Raw genomic sequence first — 25,407 nt, forward strand, 5'->3', positions numbered from 1 at the left:
TTGATGGGTGCTGACGAGTTGATGGGTGCAGCACACCAACATGGCACAAGTATACATATGTAACAAACCTGCACGTTATGCACATGTACCCTAGAACTTAAAGTATAATAAAAATAAAATAAAATAAAATAAAATAAAACATAGTCATCTTAATAGACAAAATTAATACATCCTCCACCAGTTAAGAAGCTGAAATACATATACTTTGGAGTAAAGTCTAGTTGGCAAACATACGTAATTCACAAGGTGGACATGTGACATCAGTTTAATATACATAATATAAATATTTATATATAAAATGCAAATATTTGATTAGCTAAATGCTATCAGTTTAATTCAAACTCCCATTACTTTTTTTTTTTTTTGAGATGGAGTCTTGCTGTCATCCAGGCTGGAGTGCAGTGGCGCAATCTCCGCTCACTGCAAGCTCCGCCGCCTCGCGGGTTCACGCCATTCTCCTGCCTCAGCCTCCCTAGAAGCTGGGACTACAGGCGCCCACCACCACGCCTGGCTAATTTTTTTTTATTTTAGTAGAGATGGGGTTTCACCGTGTTCGCCAGGATGGTCTCGATCTCCTGACCTTGTGATCCACCCGCCTCGGCCTCCCAAAGTTCTGGGATTACAGGCGTGAGCCACTGCGCCCGGCCCAACTCCCATTACTAAAAACCATGTTTTCAAGATTTAACCAATGACGCTGGCTATAAAGAATATAAGCACTTTAAGCCCATGTAACTGGTTATAAGGAATCAAAGATAATACATGCTGCTTAAGGAAATTACTGTTCATTTTCCCACAAGAAATGAGTAAATTTTGTCACTTGAGGTCACCACTAAGCTTTCAGAAACAAGTAACAGAAATGCTCCAAGGTGCTTCTATAGTGGAGTGTTTCAGAACTCAGACTGAGGTCATAAAGGGCACGGGTTCGACTCCAGACAAACCACTTACTGGCCATGAGTAAGTGGCTAACTCTTTTCTCTCCAAGTCTCTTTATCCTCCAATAAAACAGAAGTGACAGAATACACCTCCCAGAACCGTTACAAGGATTGGTGAGATAACACAAGTAAGTGCTGAGCACAGTTCAGTGCCAGGTATATGTTGATTGCTCATTATTCTGAGGGTTTTATATGACTGTGGATCAACTTAACCAGGGCAACCAGCCACCATAGAATTAGTTAAGTCTCTTGCAAACTGGAATGAGAGCTGCATTTGCCTCTGAATCCACTGTCTATTTTATCATTTAAATTCACATTAATCCTAATCTGAAGGAGTAATACAGAATAATTATTTTGCCTCAATAAATTAGACTGACTCTTGAATTGTTTACCAGTAAAAAAATGAAACCAATATTTAAAGAAACTCCCTTCATAGTCATATACTGTTTTCTTTGCTGCATTTCCCAGTTAGAAAATCATTTTCTCTAAAAGATACTATGCCAAACCCTATGTTCCTATAGCATTTACCAAGTTTGAGTTCTTCACTTGATGATACTTTCACAGGAAGCGGTATCAGCTGGTCAAGTGTTCCACCGTTTCCCAGTTGTCCATCTTTTCCAGAACCAAAGGAAAAGACCTTTCCCAAATCAGAAACATAGGCAAGCGTGTGCCACCTATTAAATAAAAGCACATATGGTCAATCCTTAATTATCCACAATGATTAGAGTGTTTAACAATACAGTAAATTGCCAAAACTATGTTACCCAGTGAGAGTGAAACTAAACACCTCTTAAAGGATGAAAACCATCTGGAAACCAAGAAAACAACATGTACCTCAAGACTGTGGAACCCAAAGGCCACTCAAGACCATGATGTCGTACTTTGGCGAATGGTGTTCCCTTTGTTGGAACAAGCACCTCCCCTTGCCCTCTGCTCATTTTTCACCCTCAGTTTGAGTCACCACCTCTTGGAAACCATCTGGTCCCTTATCTTCCCATCCTGGAAGACTCAGTTGAGTTCCCATTTAATTTCTCAAAGACCTTTACCACACTGATTTCCTACTGATTTGCTTGTTTGTATCTCCACTATACTGTTGTGTAGCAAGGAATCTGCCTTGCCCAGAGAGGTCTGGCTGGTGCCCAGTTCCTGGGAGGTAACCTCTAAACCCACAGAATCTCCCAAGCCCTCAGACCTACAGGAGGGCAGAGCTGGAGATTAAGTTCAACTACCTGGGCAATGATTTAACCAATCATGCCTCAGCAATAAAATCCCAATAGAAACCCTCAATCTAGGCTGGGGTGTGGTGGCTCATGCCTGTAATCCTAGCACTTTGGGAGTCCAAGGCAGTAGGATACTTTGCGCCCAGAAGTTTTAGACCAGCCTGGCCAATATAAGGAGACCCTATCTCTACAACAAATTTAAAAATTAGGTGGACATGGTGGCACGCACCTGTGGTCCCAGCTACTCAGGAGGCTGAGGCAGGAGGACTGCTTGAGCCTGGGAGGTCAAGGCTGCAGTAAGCCATGATAGCACCACTGCAGTCCAGCCTGGGTGACAGAGTGAGACCTTGTCTCAAAAAACAAAAAAAAAGCCAAACCAAAAACAACTCTCAACTTGGGTGAACTTCTGTGACTGAATGGCAAATTATGTACATCCTGTACTGTCTCCAAAAAAAAAAAAAAAACCAGAAAAAACAAACACAACTCTCAACTTGGGTGAGTGAATTTCTCTGATTGGTTGGCAAATTCTGTATATCCTGTCACATTATCAGGCCAGAAGAGATAACACCATCCACCTCCTCCAAGGGGAGATGACAGCCACAAGCTCAGCATTTGGAGCCCTCCTAGACCCTGCCCTTACGCTTCCTCCTTTGACTGGTACTAATTTGTATCCTCTTCTTGTAATAAATGTGACTATGAGTATAATAGCTTTCAGTAAGTTTGTGAGTCTTTCCAGTGAATTGTCCTGTTAGTAGGGGTATTGCCCTGATGTGCATTAAGACAGATCTCCAACTTGCCTCCTTCTCTTGTAACACATGCTACTCAAAAGAATTGTATGTAATGAAGAATCCAAAGAGGTGATAAGACTGCTTTGGTTAAGAGATACCGAATGAGGTATCAATATTGAAGAGACGTTTGTTTGGTGAACAGACTCATATTCCGATAATTTGGTCTACCTTAATATTACCCATTTATGTAATTCTACTCCAAGATTATAAGAAAATCAGACTGAAAGTATGCATGTTAGTTTTTTATAAGAATGGTTTCAGTAAACTAACAAATGAACCCAACATTCAAATACAGTCTGAATTTTGCTCTATGTTTAGTGAGGGAAAACTCCCCAAAAGAGTAGTGTATACGGGGGAAAATATTTTTTAACCCCATCAACTCCCAATATCCCCCTGGCAAGACATGCACTGATATATCTGATGACCAAAAAATTAAATAGTGGCGTGGTGGCTCACCCCTGTAATCCCAACACCCTGGGAGGTCAAGGCAGGCAGATCACCTGAGGTCAGGAGTTCAAGACCAGCCTGGCCAACACGGCGAAACCCCATCTCTACTAAAAACACAAAAATTAGCCAGTTGTGGCCGGGCACGGTGGCTCATGCCTGTAATCCCAGCACTTTGGGAGGCTGAGGCAGGTGGATCACAAGGTCAGGGGATAGAGACCACCTTGGCTAACACGTTGAAACCCCATCTCTCCTAAAAATACAAAAAATTAGCCAGGCGTGGTGGCAGGCACCTGTAGTGCCAGCTACTCGGGAGGCTGAGGCAGGAGAATGGCGTGAACCAGAGAGGCGAAGTTTGCAGTGAGCCAAGATTGTGCCACTGCACTCCAGCCTGTGCGATAGAGCGAGACTCCGTCTCAAAAAAAAAAAAAAAAAAAAAAAAAAAAAAAAAATTAGCCGGTGTGGCAGTGCACGTCTGTAATCCTAGCTATTCCAGAGGCTGAGGTGGGAGAATCACCTGACCCTGGGAGGTGGAGGTTGCAGTGAGCTGAGATCACTGCACTCCAGCCTGGGCGACAGAGCAATATTCCGCCTCAAAAAAATAAAAACCTTTAAATAAACCAAGGAGTCTGAGCAAGACATTTTACCTTAATCTTCTAAAAAAGAGCTGTGAAAATTAAACTTCTTAGGAATATTTCACTCAAACCATCACTGACTATGTCTCATACTTTACCGTGATTAGTGCAGGCTACAATGAAAGAACTCTGGTCATTAAAAAGTATGTTGGCCGCAAGGCATTGTGAGAGAGGGTGATTACATTAATGAATAATCCTTTGTGATTCGTGCTTTACTTTTCCCAAATAAACAATTAATGACTTATTTTTCTTAAAGACAAAAGTGCACCTGAATAGTTACAAAGGTATTTTCACTAAGGAGACAGCAGAAAGTGAACTGTACCTGCTCATTAAAAACAACAACAAAGAAAACCATGTATAGTAAAAGGGGTATTATGTTTATCTAAATAAGTTCAGCATTTTCACAGATTTGAAAATGTTTGATACTTAAATCTCAAAGAAACTGATAGAAATTTTATTAAATTACTATCTAGTTTACTGCATTCATTTTATCAATTTTCATTGATACTTTACAACTTACCTTCCACATGCTATCTGAGTCACTTTATTCCCAACAAGCTCAGCCACCAAACAGGGTCTTAGCTCATTCTGTGTTGAATTATGACCAAGTTGCCCATGTTTTCCAGCACCAAAAGTAAACAGCAGCCCATCCTAAGGAAAGGGAATGGAATATCAGATGCTAGAGAAATAAAATAAAAAAGTAGTATTCACTGATGCAAAGTGAGTAACTAATAAAAAGCACTGTCAAAGTAAAGCTCCTAAATATCAGAAGGACAGTCCTACATGTAGGAAGTGATGACCTTTCTTCCCTGGGAAACACTACCTTCCCATACAAAATGTTCTTCTAAAAATACAGCCAAAAAGAGACAAGGGTACACCCACCTGTGTGAGCAGGGCACTGTGAGAGCCACCACAAGCGAGAAATTCAACTTTCTGATTGTCTAGTGCTTCAATAAGGGAAGGAGAATCTTTACCTATGTAAGGAAAAAAATAGCTGAAGTGACCAAAAGGAAATGCTGAGTTTCACACTGCAGTTACCTGGACTGCTGCTTCTCAACCCAGCGACAACAGTTCTCATGATATTCTGACAAGAAAGGCTCTATGTTGCCATGTTTAAGATCAAGTTCTATGCCTCAGGGTGAAGGTGGGACCAGAGGCCAAAAGGGTCACACTTAGGGGAACCCACCTGTGAAAGGGTCAAACCACGTCCCAAAGCCTGTTCTCAATTCTGACTTCATTCACTTTAATTGCAGCACATTAGATATTTCCAATACCATCTAGAATTACTTTTAATGATCATAGCAATTCCTTTTTCTTTCAAATTATCTACTAGTGTCATCACCTCACACTACCTCTTCTTTTCTTCATGATTATTTTCATGTCAAAGCACTCAGAGATTCAGCCGAAGTAGTTTAATGGCCGCTTGTTCTCTTCTCTCCTTTGAATATTTTTCTAACACTGACTTATTGGCTATTCTGTGTAATGAGCATTGCACTGTGTCAGAGAGAAATGAGTAACCAGTGATCCAGGGAAATGCATACAGTACCACAGCTGGGTAAAGGAGCAGAATTTCTTACACCTGAAAACTCTAATGAGTTGTTTGGGATCATGAGAAATTTTACCATCAGCTTTGTTCAATAGTGGAAATTACATGTTTTTTCATGTGTGTTTTTGTGTGTTTACAGACATAATTGATACCTTATAGAATAAGATCAGGATATGTGATTTCTTAAATATAATTTTAGTATTCTTTTGTAATAATACACTAACAGACTTTAAGTGCAAAGGCTTTAAAGGTCATCTCATCCAAACTTGTTACTTTACAGAAAAAGAAAATGAGGTTTAGAGAAAAGTTTAGTGACTGGGCAAGGCTTGTAGTTAGTAAACTGCAAAGTGGGATTCAGAATCCAGGTTCTCATCCCTAATTCAATGCCCTTTCCCATCTCACACACAGCCCTGAAACATGTCTCAATTACAGTAACAACTTCCACACTACCCATGCCTCTTGGACTGATTCTGCCCTGAAGACAGCGAGGTAATCAGGAAGAGCACTGCAAATCAAAGTGAAGATTTGAACCATTATTTGACAGGGAGGTCCATTAAATTCATCTAACAAGTATAAGTGTTGGTGACAGGAATCTGAGAATGTGTTCCATACTCTCAGTGTGGCCCAGGCCTAGTTGTCCAAATTCATTTTTTCCCCACGAATAAATGTTGCCAGACATGGTTAAGGCCATGCTGTGGGCTTCTCCAGCAGAAATCTGAGCCAAGGGTACTCCTGCGAGGTGCTCCACAATCTGTGGTGTGGTGGTTGAGGGAAATTTCCTTCCAACTCCAAGCTGCCCATGCAGGTTCTGTCCCCAGGCAAAAAGCTCACCACCTTGACATAAACAAAGCAAATGCTATTTTATTCCATTTAAAATGCAGCAGACATTACCCTAAAGCATGATGCAAGCTCTACATAGTATAATATCACAATATTGTACCTTTGCACTAATGGTACTCTCAGTTACCCTATGTCTGACACAGAAAAACATAGAATCTTCTCTTTAGCAGTGACAGTTACACTTCCTTATCCCTCACCTCAAAGGTGAAGCTATTTGAACATATTAAATAATATCTTCAACATAATAAATTTGATTGTAAATCAAATTCAAGAAATATTTACTTTAAAACACTCAGAGGATGGGCCCATGAAAAACAGAAGCAATCTACCTCTGCGAAAAACCCCAGAGCTACTATTTTCTCTATCTCCCTTCCTTTCATGTGCCTAAAGATCCCAAATAAATAACTGTAAAATTCATCTGAAATTACAAGATCCCAAATCAACAACTAAAATTAATTTCAAATTACAGTTGCTCAGACGAGTCAGTTTATTCTTCCATTAACTGAATATATGGATCACATTTTTTAGGGAGTGTTCTTAGATGTTATCTGATAGAGCTGACAATATCTAATAGAGTCTTAAAAAATACACCAGAGAATTAAGGTTTACTGGCATCTCTTTGCAAGATACTGTGCAGGATCTGGTGGTAAGCACAGCCTCTCCTTCACACACAATTTTCATGCACCTGTCAACCACCAAGAATATAATGATGAGCATGACCAGCTTATTTTCTTGTTTCCCCAACTTTTATTATTTCTGTACTGTGATTTACTAGTAGTAAACTCTGAATATCCCTTGTACATACATGCCTCTAGACCCTGGGCTTCTTAAAGGCAGGGTGTGTGTGTTTCATCTTCATAATCAAAACACAGTAGATAATATGAAATATTTGTTAATGAATTAATGAAGTCAAATGATCAGTCTTTTCCAATACAAGTTCATACTATCAAATCTCAACAGGCTTTGAAATGAAGGTCAATACTCACTAATTATTAACTTCCCTTGAATCCCAGATTCTATTCAGTTTATGAACATGTTTACATTTGTCCTATATATTAACAAAAATTCCCTTGACTCCGAATTCCCTTCTATTACCCTACTGCTATCTTAATTATTCCATTCACAGTACATTTCTTTTCTTTGAGACAGAGTCTCGCTCAGTTACCCAGGCTATAGTGCAGTGGCACAATCATGGCTCACTGCAGCCTCAAACTCCTGGGCTCAAGGGATCCTCTTGCCTCACCCTCCCAAGCAGCTGGGACTACAGGTGCAAGCCACCATGCCCAGCTAATTTTTAAGTTTTTTTGTAAAGATGGGGTCTCCCTATGTTGTCCAGGCTGGTCTCAAACTCCTGGCTACAAGTGATCCTCCTACCTCAGCCTCCCAAAGTGCTGGGATTACAGGCATTAGCCACCAAGCCTGGCCTCATAGTCAAGTTTCTTCAGGAAATAATTTACATTCACTGCTTCCATTTCCCATCATGACAGTGTCTGATAGAAAATGGGAAATACTACAGGGTTAGGGAGAATCCTTGAATTCAAAAGGCAATGTTATGTTAAAACATATCAGAGGTGGCCGGGCGCGGTGGCTCAAGCCTGTAATCCCAGCACTTTGGGAGGCCGAGACGGGCGGATCATGAGGTCAGGAGATCGAGACCATCCTGGCTAACACGGTGAAACCCCGTCTCTACTAAAAATACAAAAAACTAGCCGGGCGAGGTGGCGGGCGCCTGTAGTCCCAGCTACTCGGGAGGCTGAGGCAGGAGAATGGCGTGAACCCGGGAGGCGGAGCTTGCAGTGAGCTGAGATCCGGCCACTGCACTCCAGCCTGGGCGGCAGAGCGAGACTCTGTCTCCAAAAAAAAAAAAAAAAAAACATATCAGAGGCCTGCAACCTGGCCACAAAAGGGGATTCTGAGCCGGAAGAGTGGAAGTTGGAAGACTGTTAGGAAAAGGGAAGCAGTTTCTGGAAAAGGGTGGCCCCAGGCCTGGACCAGCTGTAGAGAAAACAGTTTTGATTATTCAGAAAATTTTCACTGTTTTGTACTTGAAAAATAAAAACATCATATCAAATTTAGGAATAGTAATTATAGAAACCTGAACATTTTACAGATCCAAGAATTCTCTCATTATGTATTTGCTTTAAGAATAGTATTCGGAACTATATCAAATTTAAAACTGTATTTCCGTCCTGTTACAAGTGAAATATAGACATTCTACTGGCTCCACATATACACACATGTATTACTTCTACAAAACTATTAATATTGCAGAAAAATACCTTTTGAGAGTGCAAGAGAATGATAATCTCCACACGTGATCTGAATTATTTTTTTTCCTTGTAAAATGCTTTCAAACCTGATGAAGGAAAATACATTTTGTGTTAATCGCCATAATGAAAGTTACAACATGGATTTCAGAACCATTAATAGTATTTAATTAGAAACGAAGCTCAAGAAAAAACTTTCAATTTATTGCATCACATTCAGTACATCTAAAATTATTTTTTAAATACTGTATGTTTTAATTAGTGGTTTAAGAAAAAACATGCATTACATAATTATAATAAAATATTATGCAAACAATAATTTATGATGCAGGAATAAATGCAAGATGAAAATGAGTTCTAATTCATATAATCTACTAGGGAAAAGTCTCAAATCATTTCATGATAATGTGTATTTTTTCTAGATAAAAAACTTTTATTTCCAGAAATTGAACTTATAGGACTATTGTGAGGATCAAATGAGTTAATGACTGTAAAAGTCCAATTTAGGGCTAGGCAGACTATTTAATCATTTTCTTTAAATGCCAAAACAACACATAATACCTGCCCTGGGGAACGTAAGGACTTTACTGGTCAGTTCAGAATTTATCATTTACTTAAGATGCTACTATATAAAGCAGGGGACAACAATCAGATATGGCAACATTTTCCTACAAAAATTATTGTCTTTTGATTAAAATTAATTTTAATAAAAGAAAAAAGTTCCCTACCTTAGATGTTTCATGTTGTAGTCATACTCAAATGGTTTTCCATCTGATGAGAGAATCAGCATGTGGTCTGCTCCTTGGTCCACGGAATGTATCTTCATGTTTTTTCCTAATTTAATGCATTCTACAAAGCAAATCCAACCAGGAACTATCATCACGTTGATTATTACCCACTGTATTACTAATTTCATTATAATACACTTAAAACATCTGGGAAACATTTCAACTACACAAGGTTGACTTACCATGAACTTCTCTTAAGAAAATTCTGGTAGGCAAAGCAAATTAGGAATGACAATTGTCTTGACGTATATTTTTTTAATCAGAAAAAATACTGATTACACTTTGTTGTAAATGGAACATACCCTTAAAATATCCAATTAAATATCTGCTTTTAGGTTCTTGTTTATTAAGTGAAGACAAACGAAATTTGAAATGACAAAGACGAAAAAGAAAATATAACTTTAAGACAACATAACTCATTTCAAGAACAAATAGATTGTGTATTCTGAAACACATTCCTTTCTCCCAAAAAGCAAATAACAGTAATAAACACCTCCCAACAGTTCCCAATAGAAGCCAATGCCTATATTCTTAAAAGGAAAGTTTATGTTTGGGGTACTATTTTAAAGAGGATGCTGTTGAAAACATTTTCATCGGCATTAGTGAACATTTGGCCCTTTCTAAAGTTAAGAGATTTTAAACTGTCCGCTAGTTAAAATGTACTCTTATTTAATTTGTTCACAAAATTAAACTAGGATAGTTTTGGAACCTTGTTTCATCTTCAGTGCTAATGAAATAGAATTTATACATGTGAAAATCTCAAAGCACAAACCATATTACAAATGCTAGGGGAACCAAAACAGTTTGGTAATAAGAAATGGCCCAGCGGACCTATGGTTTCTTTTAAAGAGTCTCAGCATCTCAAATCAGTTAAATAAAAGGAAGTATTAAGAAATGGTATTGGGACATCGGCTAAGCATTTGGAAAAGCAAATAAATCTAGCTCCCCTCCTACCTCAGTACTTAAATTCCAAGCATACGAAAAATTTTAACTTAAAAAAAAAACCTTAAAATTACCATAAAGATGAGTACATTTTAAAAAATATTGGGAGTGTGGATAGCTTTCCAACCTAATATAAAATCCATAAGCCTCCTTAACAGACAAAAAATCGATTGACTACCCCCCAAAAAATGCACAATAAAAAACAACATCCACAAAAGGCAAAGTGAGAAAAATATTACAACATGTACAACGGGCAAAAGGCTATTCTTATTCAATACTCAAATACCTCTTCCATACAAATAAGAAAAAGATTTAACAACTCAATTTTTTAAAAGCCAGGCAAAGACAAACAGGCAGTTTACCGAAAAAGGAATGCAAACGTCCAGTAGTTAAACGCAAAATAAACTCGCTGCAAGATACCAATTTATTCACTCCACAGATGGGCAAAATTTTAAAGAACGTGGGCAATTATTTCCCCCACTTCGATGAGAACGTGGAAGTGCAACTGAAGGCCAAGGTAAAATCCCATCACTGAGAATGGCTCCCAAAGTTGGAGCAGTGACTACTACCTCAAAACGAGTTAGTGGAAGATGTGGCGGGCGGGGAACGGGGGGACAAACTTGAACAGAAACCTATGAGAAAGCCAGACTGGCTATAAGAACGAAGATGCTGCCCCCATGCCCCGCACCGGCCACTTTGCTGAGTGGAGGATTCGCTGGTCGCCAGCATCCCGCTCACCCCGCACCCGATAAAAAAGCTCAGGTGCGGCGTAGGCGAAACGACCTGAGCCAGGCGCGCGTCTGCGGCCTTCTGGGCTCTCTTCCCTCAGGCGCGGACCCCCGGCCGCCCGCCCCTCACAGCCCTCACACACCAGCCCCACTCACTCGGCGTCCGGGCGCCGCTCCCCGCGAGCACCTGGTGAACCTGGACGCCCGCCCCGCCGCGCTCCAAGACCGCGAGGCGCCGCGGCGAGCAGCAGATTTGGCGCGTCACCTCGGCCCTCCGGAGCAGCGCGCGGTAGAAGCCTGAGGTGCTGGGGAAGAGCCAGAGCTGCGCGTCCGGAGACTTCGCGGGCTGAGACGCGGCGGTCTGGCCCGCGGTCGAGCGCCCGTCGCGCCGCGACTTCCTCCGCGACCTCCGCTCCATCGTCGCTTTGCGAGGTCCCAGGCCCAGACGCGAGAGGAGAGAACGCGTTGTCCCAGGACTGAGCGCGCCCACTGCCCCGTGCGTCGCGAGGCAGAACTGGAACCAGCTGCGCGCAGCTGCGTGGCGTCGGGGAACCGCAGCCTCAGCTTTTGAGCCCCTGCCCGGACGCCACGCCCCCCACGTGCAGCTTGGGGGCGGGGCCTGCAGCTCGTGTGGGAAACGAAACAGAATGTTTGTTGTTGTTTTTAGGGGGCGGAATCGAAAAGGAAAAGGAAACTAATGTGACTTGGCAAGCGGCCAAAGGCAACAGGTCGTTGGCTGGGGTAAAGGCCGGTGGGCTGGACTGAGAAAGTGTTCCCGGGCGTGCAGCGGCCACCTTAACTCCTGGACGGAATGGCTTTCGAGGAAACGCTGCAGTTCCGCTAGGAGGCACCCTGACACACGCATTTCCAGAGGGCGGGATAAGCGAAGCCAAAGTTTGTTAAGCGTTGTGCGCCGCGGCTGGGCGTGGTGATTCACGCCTGTAATCCCAGCACTTTGGGAGGCCGAGGCGGGCGGATCACTAGGGAAGGAGATCAAGACCATTCTGGCTAACACGGTGAAACCCCGTCTCTACTAAAAATACAAAAAACAAAATTAGCCAGGCGTGGTGGTGGGCGCCTGTAGTCCCAGCTACTGGGGAGGCTGAGGTGGGAGAATGGCGTGAACCGGGGAGGCGGAGCCGAGATTGCGCAAATGCACTCCATCCTGCGTGACAGAGCGAGACTCCCTATCAAAAAGAAAAAAAGAAGGGTTGTGCGCGGGGCTCAAACCGAGATAAATAACCGAGATAAAACTGGGCAGAGCTAGGCAGTCAGCCACCCCTCCCCCACCCCTTTCGCGCCTGCTCAGCTATGTACTCCTGGGTGCCTGGCAACAGTGATGTGCTTTAGGCCTTTTCTAGAATGCGTACAAACGGAACCATACCTAAGTGATATCTGGCTTTTTAAAATTAGCACAATGCTTTGAGCTTCATCCTATTGTGTTTAATTAGTAATTCCTTTGGGTTATTGCTAAATGGTAGTCTACCGTGTGGACATGCCACAGTTTATTCATTCACCAATTGATGGGTCTGTCGGTTGTAGGAAACAGGAAACGGGAGAAAACTTACCCTTTGCACTCTGAAGGGTCACCGAAAATCAACTGACAAGGCTGGGCCTCGGCTCCTGCCTGTAATCCCAGCCCTTTTTTAGGCCAAGGCAGGAGTATCTCTTCGTTGTGTAGTGTATTCAAATCTTTTGACCATTTATTTATTAGCTAGCTTGACTTATTATCTGAGAGTTCTTTATATATTATATTTGAGTTCTTTATGTGTTTCATACCGTGTTCTTTATTAGTTATACGTTTTGAAATGTTTTCTACCTGTCTGTGGCTTGCCTCTTCGTTTTAAGTGTCTTTTGAAGCACTGAAGTTTTTCATTTTGATGTAATTGATACATTTTTTCTTTTACATAGTTCATACCTTTTTTGTCCTACTTAAGAAATTTTTGCTAAACTCGAGATTATAAGATTTCCTCATTTGTTACCTTCTAAAAGTTTTATAATTTTTGGTCTTCATTATACTTAAAATGAACTATTCTTTATAGTATTGATAGATGCAGGAGGCAGATAAGGGAGGGTCCCTGGAGAGTCTCTGACCTGCCCCACAAGCTTTTGTGCAGCTGAGGAAGCCTGCCCAGGGTCTTGTCTGAGCATGCCCACAAGGCACTTGGGGGCCCACCTGCACTGGGAGAGTGGGTTGCAGCCACAGGGAATTCAGCCTTATGCAGCAGGGAGGAGCGAGACGTCTTCAGCTTGTGTGCGTTGACCTATTATTCAGTCTGTGAGCTGGGAGCCTTTTGGCAGGACCCTCCTTGTTTTTTTGCTGAGAGCTTTCTTTTAATAAATGCCACTCTTCACCTCTCAATGTATTCATGTGCCTAATTGTTCCTGGTGGTGAAACAAGAACCTGGATTTTAGCTGAGCTAAGAAGCAAAAATTCCTGCATCAATATAAGGTAAGAATAAAGGTTCATTTTTTTTCTTATGGATTTCCAGTTGTTCCAGCTTGCCTGTCCCCATGGAATTGCCTTGGCATCCCTGTCAAAACTCAGATGGCCGTATATCGTAACCTCAGAGTCAGCCCAAACTGGCCATACTCTCTTGATAACAAAATGGCCAGTTACCTTGTAGGTATGACAGAGCCAAAACCTCAAGTCGTGGGTACTGGGCATGTGCCATGGAAAAAACTTTGACCTCTAACAATGAAACGGGAAAGGTTCCCTTGTCCGCTTCGTAGGGCGTGCGAAGTGGGAGTGGCTCGCTTCTTCAGTGCCCCACTGCTCACACCTCTAGGGGAGCATACAGACAGGCAGGTTGTGGGGCTCTGACCCCACACCAGTGTCTAGGGGTGGATGTTTACTGCTCCTGAAGCACCAGTGGGCTGTGCTACTGTGTGCTTTTTTAGTTTTGCTGTCTATAGGCACTTGTGTTAACCAGCTCAATTAGACCCTCCACCTTGTCACAAGGACAGAGGGCTTTCTGTATCCTGGGTACTTGTCTTGGTGTACCAGAAGAATTGGATCACACGTGGGCTTGGAGAATGAGTGCAAGGTTTTGTTGAGTGGAAGTATCTCTCAGCAGATGGGGGAGCCAGAAGGGAGTTGGTTTTCCCCTGGAGTTGAGGCGCTCAGCGGCCCGGGCTGTCCTCCGACTGCCCTGGCCAAACTCCGCATTGTTCCCCTGGTTGATGGCCTGCCAGTGCTAGTGCCTTCAGAATGGTTCTTGCTACACAGTACCTACTATAAGTAATTATTCAATGAATTAATGGATCCCTTAACATTCAGATTTTTGAAATAAATTATTCAGCAGTTTGCTAAAATAAAAACTCTAGAGATATTCCTGAATATAAAATATATATCTAGCAAGGTTAGGGATATAGGAAATATTGCTTTACATAATATTGTTTTATTAAAAATATTATTCTTGGCTCACACCTGTAATCCTGGCACTTGGGAGGCAAGGCAGGAGGATTGCTTGAGCCCAGGATTTCAAGACCAGCCTGGGCAACATAGTGAGACCTTGTGTCTTAAAAAACAATTATTCTTGATTCATCACTTTATTATTTATCCAAACATTTTTCAACTAGTTATCTTTTTTAAATTGTAAATTGGCAATTTATAATTGTATACATTTATGGGGAACAAAGTAATCTTATAATTTATGAATAACAATGTGAAATAATTGAATCAAGCTAGTTCCCACATCCATCACTTCAAATACTTAACAATTTTTGTGGTGAAAACATTTCAAATTTAATCTCTTAGGTATCTTGAAAAGTGCAATACTGTATTGTTAAATATATTTACCACACTGCGCAATGGAACTCAAAAAAAAAAGAAAGAACATATTCATCTTGTTACCAGGTTAAGTGTTCTGATGGTGAGGTGTCCAGGTTCTTGGCACATTGAACAAAGAATTGAACAGCACACATGAACAAGCAGTGAAGGAGTGAATTTATGAGAGTGGAAGATAGTGAAGGATCAAAGGCAAAAGTACATTCCACAGGGTGGGAGTGGACTCAAGCAAGTGATTCAAGAGCTCTGGTAGCAAAGTCTTCTGGGGCTTTAGTACCCTCTAGAGGTTTCTTGTGGGTTATATCCTATGTAAATGAAGGATTGGCTTGTGACCAATTAGAGGCCGAGGTGAATTGGCCCATGGCCAATCCAAGACTGGTGTGGTTTGATGCTTTATGCAAATGAAGGTCCTGGAATGGACCAATCATTGGCCAGAGTGCAGGTTCGGCCTGTGGCCAATCAGAGCCTGATGTGGTTTGGCACCTTATGCAAATGAAGGTCCTGGAATGGACCAATCATAGGTCAGTGTGCAGACTCTTCAGCTCCATGGAGTCTGTCCAAGTTATCCTTAGATTCCCCATCTCCAGACCCTGTTCTCCTGCCTCATTTTACCCCTGAGAGACATGATCCCTAGAAATCTTTATGGGAGGCAGAGGGAGTGATGGTCTTTTCTTCTGTAACTGCTTCCTGCTGATTTACACGCTGGTCCTACCTACTGGGGACCACAGAACTCTCTCCCTGCTTTGTCTTGTGGAGACAGGGTAAGATTTTGATGGCCAGAGGTGGTGCCTTTACCTAGCACTGGCTGGAAACCTTGTCGCACATCATCTGAAGCTAAATGGTTTCTAGGCAAGAGAAAATGAACTTGGTTAAAAGGTTTAGCAAACATGGTGCAAAGACCAGGGCCAGTATAGCCATTAGCAATGGTCTGGCTAGGGGTTGGAGCCATGACCCCCAGCCCAGCAACCTTGATCAGGAGCCCCATGATTCCGACAGCTGTTGTCGTATCTTAGCGGCCCAGTCAGCTAGTTTTCAGGTGGCATCCCTTACTATTCCTGATGGGTTGACATAGAAACAGCATGCTATTCCTTATGTCTAGGAAAAGACATAAGCCTCCTTTCTGAGTAGTTACAAGGTCTAGTCCCCTTCTGTTTTGCAAAGTGAAAACTTTGCCAAAGTGTTTTGCCAGGGAGCCTATTTGATTTTGTACGATGACAATACTTTGAGCAATATCATCCAAGATTTCCATGAAATCATTGGACAAACGCTGGTGGTAGGATAGGGAGGTTGCCAGCCTGTTAACTCCTGTTCCTATTCCTGCTATTACTCCCAGCTCTACTAAAAGGGGTATAATGAGTTGGATGGCTTGCTTGTGTCTGGTGGTTGCAGTCAAAGGTATAGTGAGAGATTGGTTATTGGGAGCTATATTAATTTCAGGGGCTGAATGAACAAGTGTACAAGTTCCAGTCCAATTGGCAGGTAAACATAAGTAGGAGCTAGTCCTGTACAGGAAAAGGCTCCCTGTTTTTCAAGACGGAAATTGTTTTCTGTGGTGAACATATGGGTTAATTTGTTATTTTTGCTTTCCCAAGTAGTTAAGGTCCCTGCTAAGGTGGCCCCTGTTAAAGACAGAAAGGGGCCTTGCAAAGTTGGGTTGCCCCAGTGGTTTTGTTTTCCTGGTGAAGGTAGCTGTTTTTGGTGTTCACCAATAACCACCCGGGGGTATTTTCATATTGGGGAACCAAAAGACAGCTAGAGGTTTCAGGACTAATGCAGTCTTCCCAAGGAAACGTGTGGACGCAGCTAGTGGGCTTCCCTTAGCAGTATTTAGACGGAATAGCTTTTAAGGTGCCCTTAAGTAGGAATGGTTTCCATGAAAACCGTACAGGTTTTCTAAATCACATAGTTTGGGTAACTGTGTAATTTACGTGATTGTGTGAGGGATTAATCTCCAGGGTGTAATTGCACTGATTACTTTTCAAGGTCCCCAGGACCTGACTGGACTTTTGGCTCCTTTTGACACAGAGTGTACCTGGAATTCTAGCTCTGTGTGTGTTGATATTGGGCCCCAGATGGATTTTTCCGAGGATGTAACCCTAGAGAGGTTGCTGTGATAAGACCGCAGGAGGTTTACTGCTCATCCTGTCATTGTAACCTTTGTCATGTCTGTAATTTGATTGTATAAGTCATCTAAGTTTATTAGTTTGAAGAGAGTTCCTCCTTTGTAGGCAACGTGGTAAGTCATTTTTTCAAGGGCCCAATGTCGTGCTGGGACTGGGATAGCAGTGTACCTGGAAGAGTATGGGGAAAAGCAAAGCCAACAATATTTTTGCTAAGGCTAGGCTGGCAGCCAGGCACAGTGGCTCATGCCTCTAATCCCAGCACTTTGTGAGGCCTAGGCAAGTGGATCACTTGAGGTCAGGAGTTCAAGACCAGCCTGGCCAACATGGTGAAACCCTGTCTCTACTAAAAAAAAATCCAAAAAACAAAAACAGAAAAACAAGACTGGGCTGGTGGTGTTTAACAGCCTTTGTATTAGATTCAAGGTTCTTAGTAAATACTGAGGATCACCTAATGACTGGTCAGAGGGTAAATTGAGGCCCTGCTGTAGAATTAAGCCAATTCCCAATATGCATGATCCTAGTGTGTGTGGCCTGTAGCAAATCATTGTGGGTATGAATGTACCTTTTTGTTATTTTGCCTCCTTTAAGTCCTACAGGATAGGATTCTACTAGGGCAGAGGAGATAATCCCACCGCTTGGGAAAAGGCAGTTTAATAATGTAAGAATAACTAGTATTACCCCAACTACCACGACCACACAGAAAAGACACCAAGGAAAGTTAATAGGCATTTACTTATCTTTTGGCCATTCTTTTAAACAAGCACTTCAGGTCTTCCACAGGTTCACAGGTACAGTGGCTGGTAGGAGTTCCAGGTTCGGGGTCCGGAAACTTCTGGTATGGCAGGCTTGACACTGGAAAGATGTATCCAATTATCTAACCCTAGTACTTTGACCACAGAAGGTGTGGCCAGCACCACTGAAAATGGTTCCTTCCATTTGGGTTGTAGCTGTTGAGCAGATGATCCCTCTTTCCATGTTTTTACCAGTACCTTACCTCCTGGCCTAATTTTGGGTTGCTGGTTAGTTCCCAGTACAGGGAACCACTGGGTTCCAAACTTTTGTAAATCCTACTGAAATTGTCCCAGGTTAATTAGGTATTTTACTAAACTGGTTGTTTCTGGATCAGCGATTAGATCATTAGTTAAAAATGGCCTTGCATATAATATTTCATATGGGCTCATATTAATTTTTGCTTGAGGGGAATTACGGATCCTTAAGAGGGCTGTGGGGAGCAAGTTGACCCAAGTCTCTGACATTTCCTGGCACAGTTTAATGACCGTTTTAGAGTTTGATTAGCCTTTTCCACTTTCCTGGAGGATTGAGGCCTCCATGCTGAATGTAAATTTGATCCTGAGGGCCTTAGCAACCCCTTGAGTTATTTGGGAGACAAAAGATAAGCTGTTATTTTGAAGGCTCTGGGGTAGCCCAAACCAAGGGATTATTTCTCTTTCTTTATTTTATTTTATTTTATTTTTTGAGACAGAGCCTTACTCTGCTGCCCAGGCTGGAGTGCAATGTGCTGTCTTGGCTCACTGCAGCCTTCACCTCCTTGTTTCAAGGGATTCCTGTGCCTCACAGCCTCCTGAATATCTGGGATTACAGGCATGCACCATCATGCCCAGATGATTTTTTTTTTTTTTTTTTTTTTTTTTTTTTTTGTAGAGACAGGGTTTTGCCATGTTGCCCAGGCTGGGCTCAAACTTCTGGCCTCAGTGATCTGCCTGCCTCAGCTTCCCAAAGTACTGGGATTACAGGTGTGAGACATCGTCCCTGGCCAGATTATTTCTTTTAAGAGAATTTTCACTATTTCATTGGCCTTTTCTGTTCTGGTAGGGTAAGCTTCAACCCAGCTAATAAAAGTTTCTATCAGTACTAGTAAAAACTTGAATCTTTTACAGGCTGGCATATGGGTAAAGTCCAATTGACAGTCTTCCCCTGGGTAAGTTCCCCCTCTTTGGATTGGCTCTATTAAAGGAGGCAAGTTGTTTCCTGGGTTATTTAATGCACACAGTGAGCAGGCTTGACAGACCTGTTTGACCATGGAAGCTAGGTTGGATCCAGTAAAGAGCTTGTTTGCCATGGCCAAAGTTGTGTCTCTTCCCACATGGAAAGAGTTATGCAGGGCTTTTATGATTTTCCATTGGGCTGCTTGGGGAAGATTTATTTTTGATCCCTTATACCACCAAGATACCTGTTTCATTCCTCCCTGTTGTCTTATTAGCTGTTCTTCCTGTGAGGTGTACTCAGGTTCTATTGGGGAGTCATAAAAAAGGAGTAGTGCTAAAACTTGTTGAGATTGTACCTTGAGGGCTGCTTCCTTGGATTCCTTTTTGTTCCCTTGTGCTATAGGGGTTAGATTCTTTTGGTGCCCTTTGCAATGAATAATGACTATGGCCTCTGGCAAGTGTTGTCTGCAATAGCTGAAGAATCCTATGTTTTATGGGGGAGTGCCTGTTAGTAAATAGTCCCCTTTCCAAATTGTAGCATGAGCATGAACCACAAGAAATGCATACTTAGAATCTGTATAGATGTTAGCTTTCTTTCCTTGTCCCAACCTTTTCTTTTTTTTTTTTTTTTGAGACAGAGTTTTGCTCTGTCGCCCAGGCTGGAGTGCAGTGGTGCGATCTCAGCTCACTGAAACCTCTGCCTCCCAGGTTCAAGTAATTCTCCTGTCTCAGCCTCCCAAGTAGCTGGGACTGTAGGCACACACCACCACATGCAGCTAATTTTTGTATTTCTAGTAGAGATAGGGTTTCACCATATTGGTCAGGCTGGTCTTGAACTCCTGACCTCAGGTGATCCACTCGCCTCAGTCTCCCAAAGTGGTGGGATTACAGGCTTGAGCCACTGCACCGGCCCCTTGTCCCAACCTTAATGCTAGAGTAAGAAAAATGATCTCAGCCTTTATGTCGATGTGCCTGGGGGCAGTAGCTGGACTTCAAAACTGGTATAATTCACTATTGCGTATCCAGAGTGGTCCTCCCCGTTTAGCACAAAGCTGCTGCCGTCTGTAAACCCGTTATCCTCAGGGTCTGGAAGAGGCTGATATAAAAGATAAAAGAGGCTGGCTCACATATCTGTGTATGGTGATCTGCTCACAGGAATGATTGGTTATGGTGCCCAGAGGTAGCAATGCAGCTGGTGATATGGTTTGGCTGGGTCCCAACCCATATCTCATCTTGAATTGTAGCTCCCATAATTTCCATGTGTTGTGGGAGGGACCCTGTTCCTGGAACCAAGCTGGGTCTGGCTGTTTTTTCTCAAGGCCCAATAAGGAGAAGCAGACAAACTAGGAAAGAATGGAATTTATTGGTGTAACTGGATACAGGGAGAAGGCCAGAGATAATTCCACCAGACCAACCCAAAGTGTTACAATTTTCTTAGTGCATGTATAGGTTGGGGTTAGGTGCCTCCGTGCAGTATAGCATTTGTCTAAGTCTATTTGTAACTAATTTTGTTTCAACTAGAAGGTCAGAGGCAAAAAATGCTTGCTAAGTTTGATTAAAAGGGCCCCAGTACCTTCAAGGCCTATCTACTATGGTACCAGAGTGATTATTTCTGTCTTATCTCCTTTGCAGCTTGGTCCAGAGAGCTGCCTTGGACTCTCCAATGAATCTATTCAAACAGCTGCCACTGTGGCCTTGACCTGTCTCAGATTCTGTTGACCCCAGATGGGTCCCGGCACTAGGAAGACTATCTCTATTATTTTGAGTTGCTCCAGGTTAGGGAGAAGCCTACTAACCGTATACCGTATGTTTCATTTCTAGCTTTGATGTCTGGGCAACAATTTCCCTAGGCTTAACTATTGGCTAAATGTTAAGGCAGTGCTGTGGAAATCTGTCAGTGTAACTGGAGTGCTATACAGGCCTGTCTGTGTGATTGTCAGGGAGAGTTGGGCTGCCACAACCCGGTGGGAGGTAATTGAATCATGGGTGCTGTTCTCATGATAGTGAATAAGTCTCACTAGATCTGATGGTTTTGTAAAGGAGAGTTCCCCAGCACATGCTGTCTTGCCTGCTGCCATGTAAGACGTGACTTTGCTTCTCCTTTGCCTTCCACCAGCCATGATTGTGAGGCCTCCCCAGTCATGTGGAACTGTGAGTCAGTTAAACCTCTTTCCTTTATAAATTACCCAGTCTTAGGTATGTCTTTACTAGCAATGTGAGAACAGACTAATAGAACTGGATTTAAGGTGTTACAGGTCTTAATTGTGATCTCTGGATTATCTAGGAGTGCCACCTCGTATTTAATCTTTCTCCTGTCATCCAGATATGTCCTTTTATTTCTAGGACTGGTGGGGAGTTGTGGCTGGTCTAGAGTAATTTTCGTTTATTTATTTATTTATTTATTTATTTTTGAGGCGAAGTTTCGGTCTTGATGACCAGGCTGGAGTGCAATGATGCGATCTCGGCTCACTGTAACCTCCGCCTCCCAGGTTCAAGGAATTCTCCTGCCTCATCCTCAGGAGTAACTGGGATTACAGGCATGTGCCACCACCCCCGGCTAATTTTGTATTTTTAGTAGACACAGGGTTTCTCCATGTTGGTCAGGCTGGTCTCCAACTCCCGACCTCAGGTGATCCGCCCACCTCGGCCTCCCAAAGTGCTGGGATTACAGGTATGAGCCACCATGCCTGGTCAGCCTAGAGTAATTTTAATAGCTTCTTCAACCAAAATAGCAGTGGCTGCTATTGCCTGCGGGCAGCTGGGCCACCTGGTGGCTACCCTGTCTTATTTCTTTGCTAAGTAAGCAACGACTGGGCGCAGTGGCTTACACCTGTGATTCCAACACTTTGGGAGGCCAAGGTGGGTGGATTGCTTGAGATCAGGAATTCAAGACCACACTGGCCAACATGGTGAAAACTTGTCCCTACTAAAATACAAAAATTAGTTGGGGCATGGTAGTGACAGGCACCTGTAATCCCAGCTACTTGGGAGGCTGAGGCAGGAGAATGACTTGAATCCAGGAGCTGGAGGTGGCAGTGAGCCAAGATTGTGCCAGTGTACTCCAGCCTGGGAGACAGAACAAGAGTCCATCTCAAAAAAAAAGAAAAGTATGCAATGGGCCTAGGCTCTGTTCTCAGCTTCTGAGTAAGCACTCCCACTGCTATACCTTTCTTTTCTTCCACACACAAGAAGGGCTTGGTGAGGTTTGGAATGCTGAGAAGGGCTTGGTGAGCCTGGCTGAGAGCCCGTTTTAACTTGGTGAAAGCCTCCCTCATTTCTAGGGTTCATTCCATGGGCTCATCTTAAGGTCCCCTTGTTGCCTCGTAAAGAGGCTTTGCTATGTGCCTGAAATTTGGGATTTATATTCTACAGAATACAACCATTCCAAGTGAAGCTGCTGCTTGACGTGTGAGGTAATTTGGGTGGCCATGATGTCCAGAGTTACCTGGGGATCCTAAGTGGTAGTGATGTCCCTGGGTCCTGTGAGTTTTCATCTGATCCCTCCTTATGCACTGCTAGAGTTTTGACTGGTGGAGCCCCTCAGTGGGAGCGGGGGCAGTCAATTATCCAGCGCCAGGGGTCGCAACTGGTGCCCTCACATTGGCAACACAGGCCCTGTGGGGGCTTAGTGGAGTCCTTTTCCTAGTGCCCACTTTTCTTGTACTTGTAACCAGAGCTTTTGTCGGCATTGTCCTTGTGACCCTTTGGGTTTCCTTTGGATGCCTTTTGGGTATTTAGGGCATCACCAATGACAGTTGCCATAATTTCGGCTATTTTTCTTTACTGTATTCCCTTTCCACTTCCTCCAGATCACGATTGTTATATACCGTGGAGGTGGTATCAATAAGCTGATTTTGATTAGTTTGTGGTCCCATGTGTAGCTTCTGGATTTTATGCCTAATGTCCAGGGCAGCTTGACTAATGAAATCCTGTGTCATTAATACTTTGTCTTCAGGAGAGGGAGGGTCCAGGTTGGTGTATTTTTTAAAAGCCTCTTCCAATCTACTATAAAATATAGCTTTCCTCCTTACCCTGTGTAATTTCCCTTAATTTACTGCCTTTATCATTTCCTTTCTCATTCCTCCCAGGTGAGCTTCAAGGAATTTGACTCAGTTGTTCATTCCCACAGGGGTGTTATAGTTCCAATTACGGTCAGTGATGGGGACTGTATCCGGACCCAGGCAATTGCCATCGGAGTTTCCGGCAAACAGCTTGTCTGCTTCCCATTGGGCGGCCTCAGAAATATGTTCTTTCTCCAGAGGAGTGCAACAAGTTGCCAGGATACATTGAACATCTTTCTGTGAGAGATCGAAGGCTAAGGTTAAAGTTTGGAATCTGTCCGCAAATCTCCTGAGGTTCTCAGAATAAATTCCTAACTTATCCTTTCATTGCTGTATATCAGTTATGGAGAAGGGGGCCTCCACTTAGATTAGCCCCTCAGCTCCTGCTACTTCCCTTAGGGGAAATACAGCTGGACAGGGAATTGAATAAGGTGTTGCCATGGAAGCGTGTGGGGAACTTAGTGGAGTTCCCAGCTCCTGTTCCTGGGTTTGATCCCCAGGAGCACTTGGCAAGGGGTTGTATGGAGTTGGTTGCAGTTCCCCCTGAGAAATGGTGGCCCTTGCAGAAAGGGGTCATCTATGACATCTGGTTCTACTTTAGGAATTTTTTCTTTTTGAGGGCAAAATTTGGAAGCCTTACAAATTGAAGGGTTTTGGTGCAGGGCCATAAAGGCTTAAACATGGTATTTCCGACCATTTACCCTGCCTTTTGCAAAATAAGTCTAATTGCAGGATAGTGTCATGACCGAGACTCCTATTGACTAGCCATTGCTCCTGGCTATCTAGAGGATACTGGGACCAAACAGTATTACAGTAAAAAAAAATTGTTTCCTTCTTATATTGTCAGGGTCAAATTGGTTCCAATTATTGAGGATGCAGCTGAGTGGGGAGTCAGGTGGTATGGATGAAGTATTTCCTATTGTTGTAAGAGAGAAAAAATTCTAAGGAGGATTTAATACTAGACCTCAGAACCTCCACCTAGGGGCTTCCCCTTCAGAGAGGTTGTGGCCTAGGATTGGATCTCCCAAGGAGTCCCCTTTTGGGGTCCAGTCTTAAGAGTGTCAGACATCTCTGACCTTAGGTGGGCACCAGTCCTGCTTTGAATGCTTTCCTTTCATAGACAATGCCTAGTATGATTCCCTTCGTTCTTGGATACAGTTCTTGGCTTTTGGCATCCCTGTAGCTGGCCACAGTAGTTTCTTCCCAGATGGTTTCCTTAACCATTGTAGTAAGTATAGATTGAAGGGCAAGGGATGGCAGACTGCCTAATTTAAACTTGTTAGAGACTAGCCTCTCAATAAGGGAGTATAGTGCTCTCTGACTGTACCAGATAAACCAGGCGCAGAGATTTCCGCAGGGATCCACTGTGCAATTTATGCAGTGATCCAAGAGTCTCCACCAGGATTCTTCCCTTAGTACCAGATCTACTAAACTTAATTGATCTAGATCTGGTCCCTTATAAAAGAAGCAGGGCACTTTCCCTATCCAAGTGGTTGGTCCCTAACCTTTTTGCTAATGTTTGCCCTTGGGGCCTCCATAGTCAGTTACCTATTGCCCTGGCCCTTTGGGTTGGGGTACATCTCTAATTGGTCTAAACATGTTATTCCAACATAAGCAGCAAATAAATATAATATTATAGTTGCAAAAACATGCACCTCATGGCGGCATGGATTTATCTTGTGCCCCTATTTGTTGCATTCCCTGATGGGCTGACTCCACAGGAGAATTTTAGCATAAGAAAAGCAGGGTTAAAGCCACCTGAAATGTGTATGTATTCGACCTGGACAAGCTGCCACTGCCAATTGGTCACATGTGGGGCTCAGGAACTATAACCAGGAGATAGTAAAGAATCCAACTTCCAGGCCAGACAGCTATCCCCATTCACTCTTTGGCTTTCGGGCAGCACTGGAGAGTGGCCTTGGCCAGTTGCCCTCAATTACCGAGGAGCTACTGGGAAATGGCTGCTGAAGGACTAAAAAGAAAAGGACTCAGGTCCCCACCTGAAGTAGGCGATGATGGTTAGGTGCTTACACACAGAAACCTTTCAGTCTCACCAGACAGTGGCCCTGGCAAGAGACCTTCAGTTGTCTCTGTGCTTAGAATGCTGTCTGCCAAGGGTCCCAAGTTGGAAAAGGGAAAGAAAGAGAAGGGGAGAGACAGAGAGAGTCCCGTATGGAGTTTAGTTCCAGCCCATGGCCACAAATGGAATCTCAATAGAATAAAATAAAATAAATCCCCAAATTTGGGCTTACCTCCTGGCTGGCTCGCCAAAATATGTTACTGGGTTAAGGGTTCTGATAATGAAGTGTACAGGTTCTTGGTGTGTTGAACAAAGAATTGAACGACATGCATGAACA

At 43.1% G+C, this 25,407-nt stretch overlaps 1 protein-coding gene across 1 annotated transcript in view; it reads right to left on the reverse strand.

Annotated features, from left to right (window-relative positions):
• Positions 1-12,046, reverse strand: part of HERC5 (HECT and RLD domain containing E3 ubiquitin protein ligase 5) — a 56,223-nt gene extending 44,177 nt beyond the window's left edge. Inside the window, exons 1-7 of the mRNA XM_017848378.1 lie at positions 11,287-12,046; positions 9,401-9,521; positions 8,685-8,761; positions 6,178-6,399; positions 4,902-4,993; positions 4,540-4,670; positions 1,461-1,606 (exon numbers count right to left, since the gene is read on the reverse strand). Of these exons, the coding sequence (XP_017703867.1) occupies positions 1,461-1,606; positions 4,540-4,670; positions 4,902-4,993; positions 6,178-6,399; positions 8,685-8,761; positions 9,401-9,521; positions 11,287-11,548 (1,051 nt within the window). The 5' untranslated portion in view covers positions 11,549-12,046. The remainder of the gene's footprint in view (positions 1-1,460; positions 1,607-4,539; positions 4,671-4,901; positions 4,994-6,177; positions 6,400-8,684; positions 8,762-9,400; positions 9,522-11,286) is intronic.
• Between the last annotated feature and the right edge of the window lie 13,361 nt (positions 12,047-25,407).

This window comes from Rhinopithecus bieti, unplaced genomic scaffold, assembly GCF_001698545.2.
Source record: "Rhinopithecus bieti isolate Rb0 unplaced genomic scaffold, ASM169854v2 scaffold_31076, whole genome shotgun sequence".
Lineage (NCBI taxonomy): Eukaryota > Metazoa > Chordata > Mammalia > Primates > Cercopithecidae > Rhinopithecus > Rhinopithecus bieti.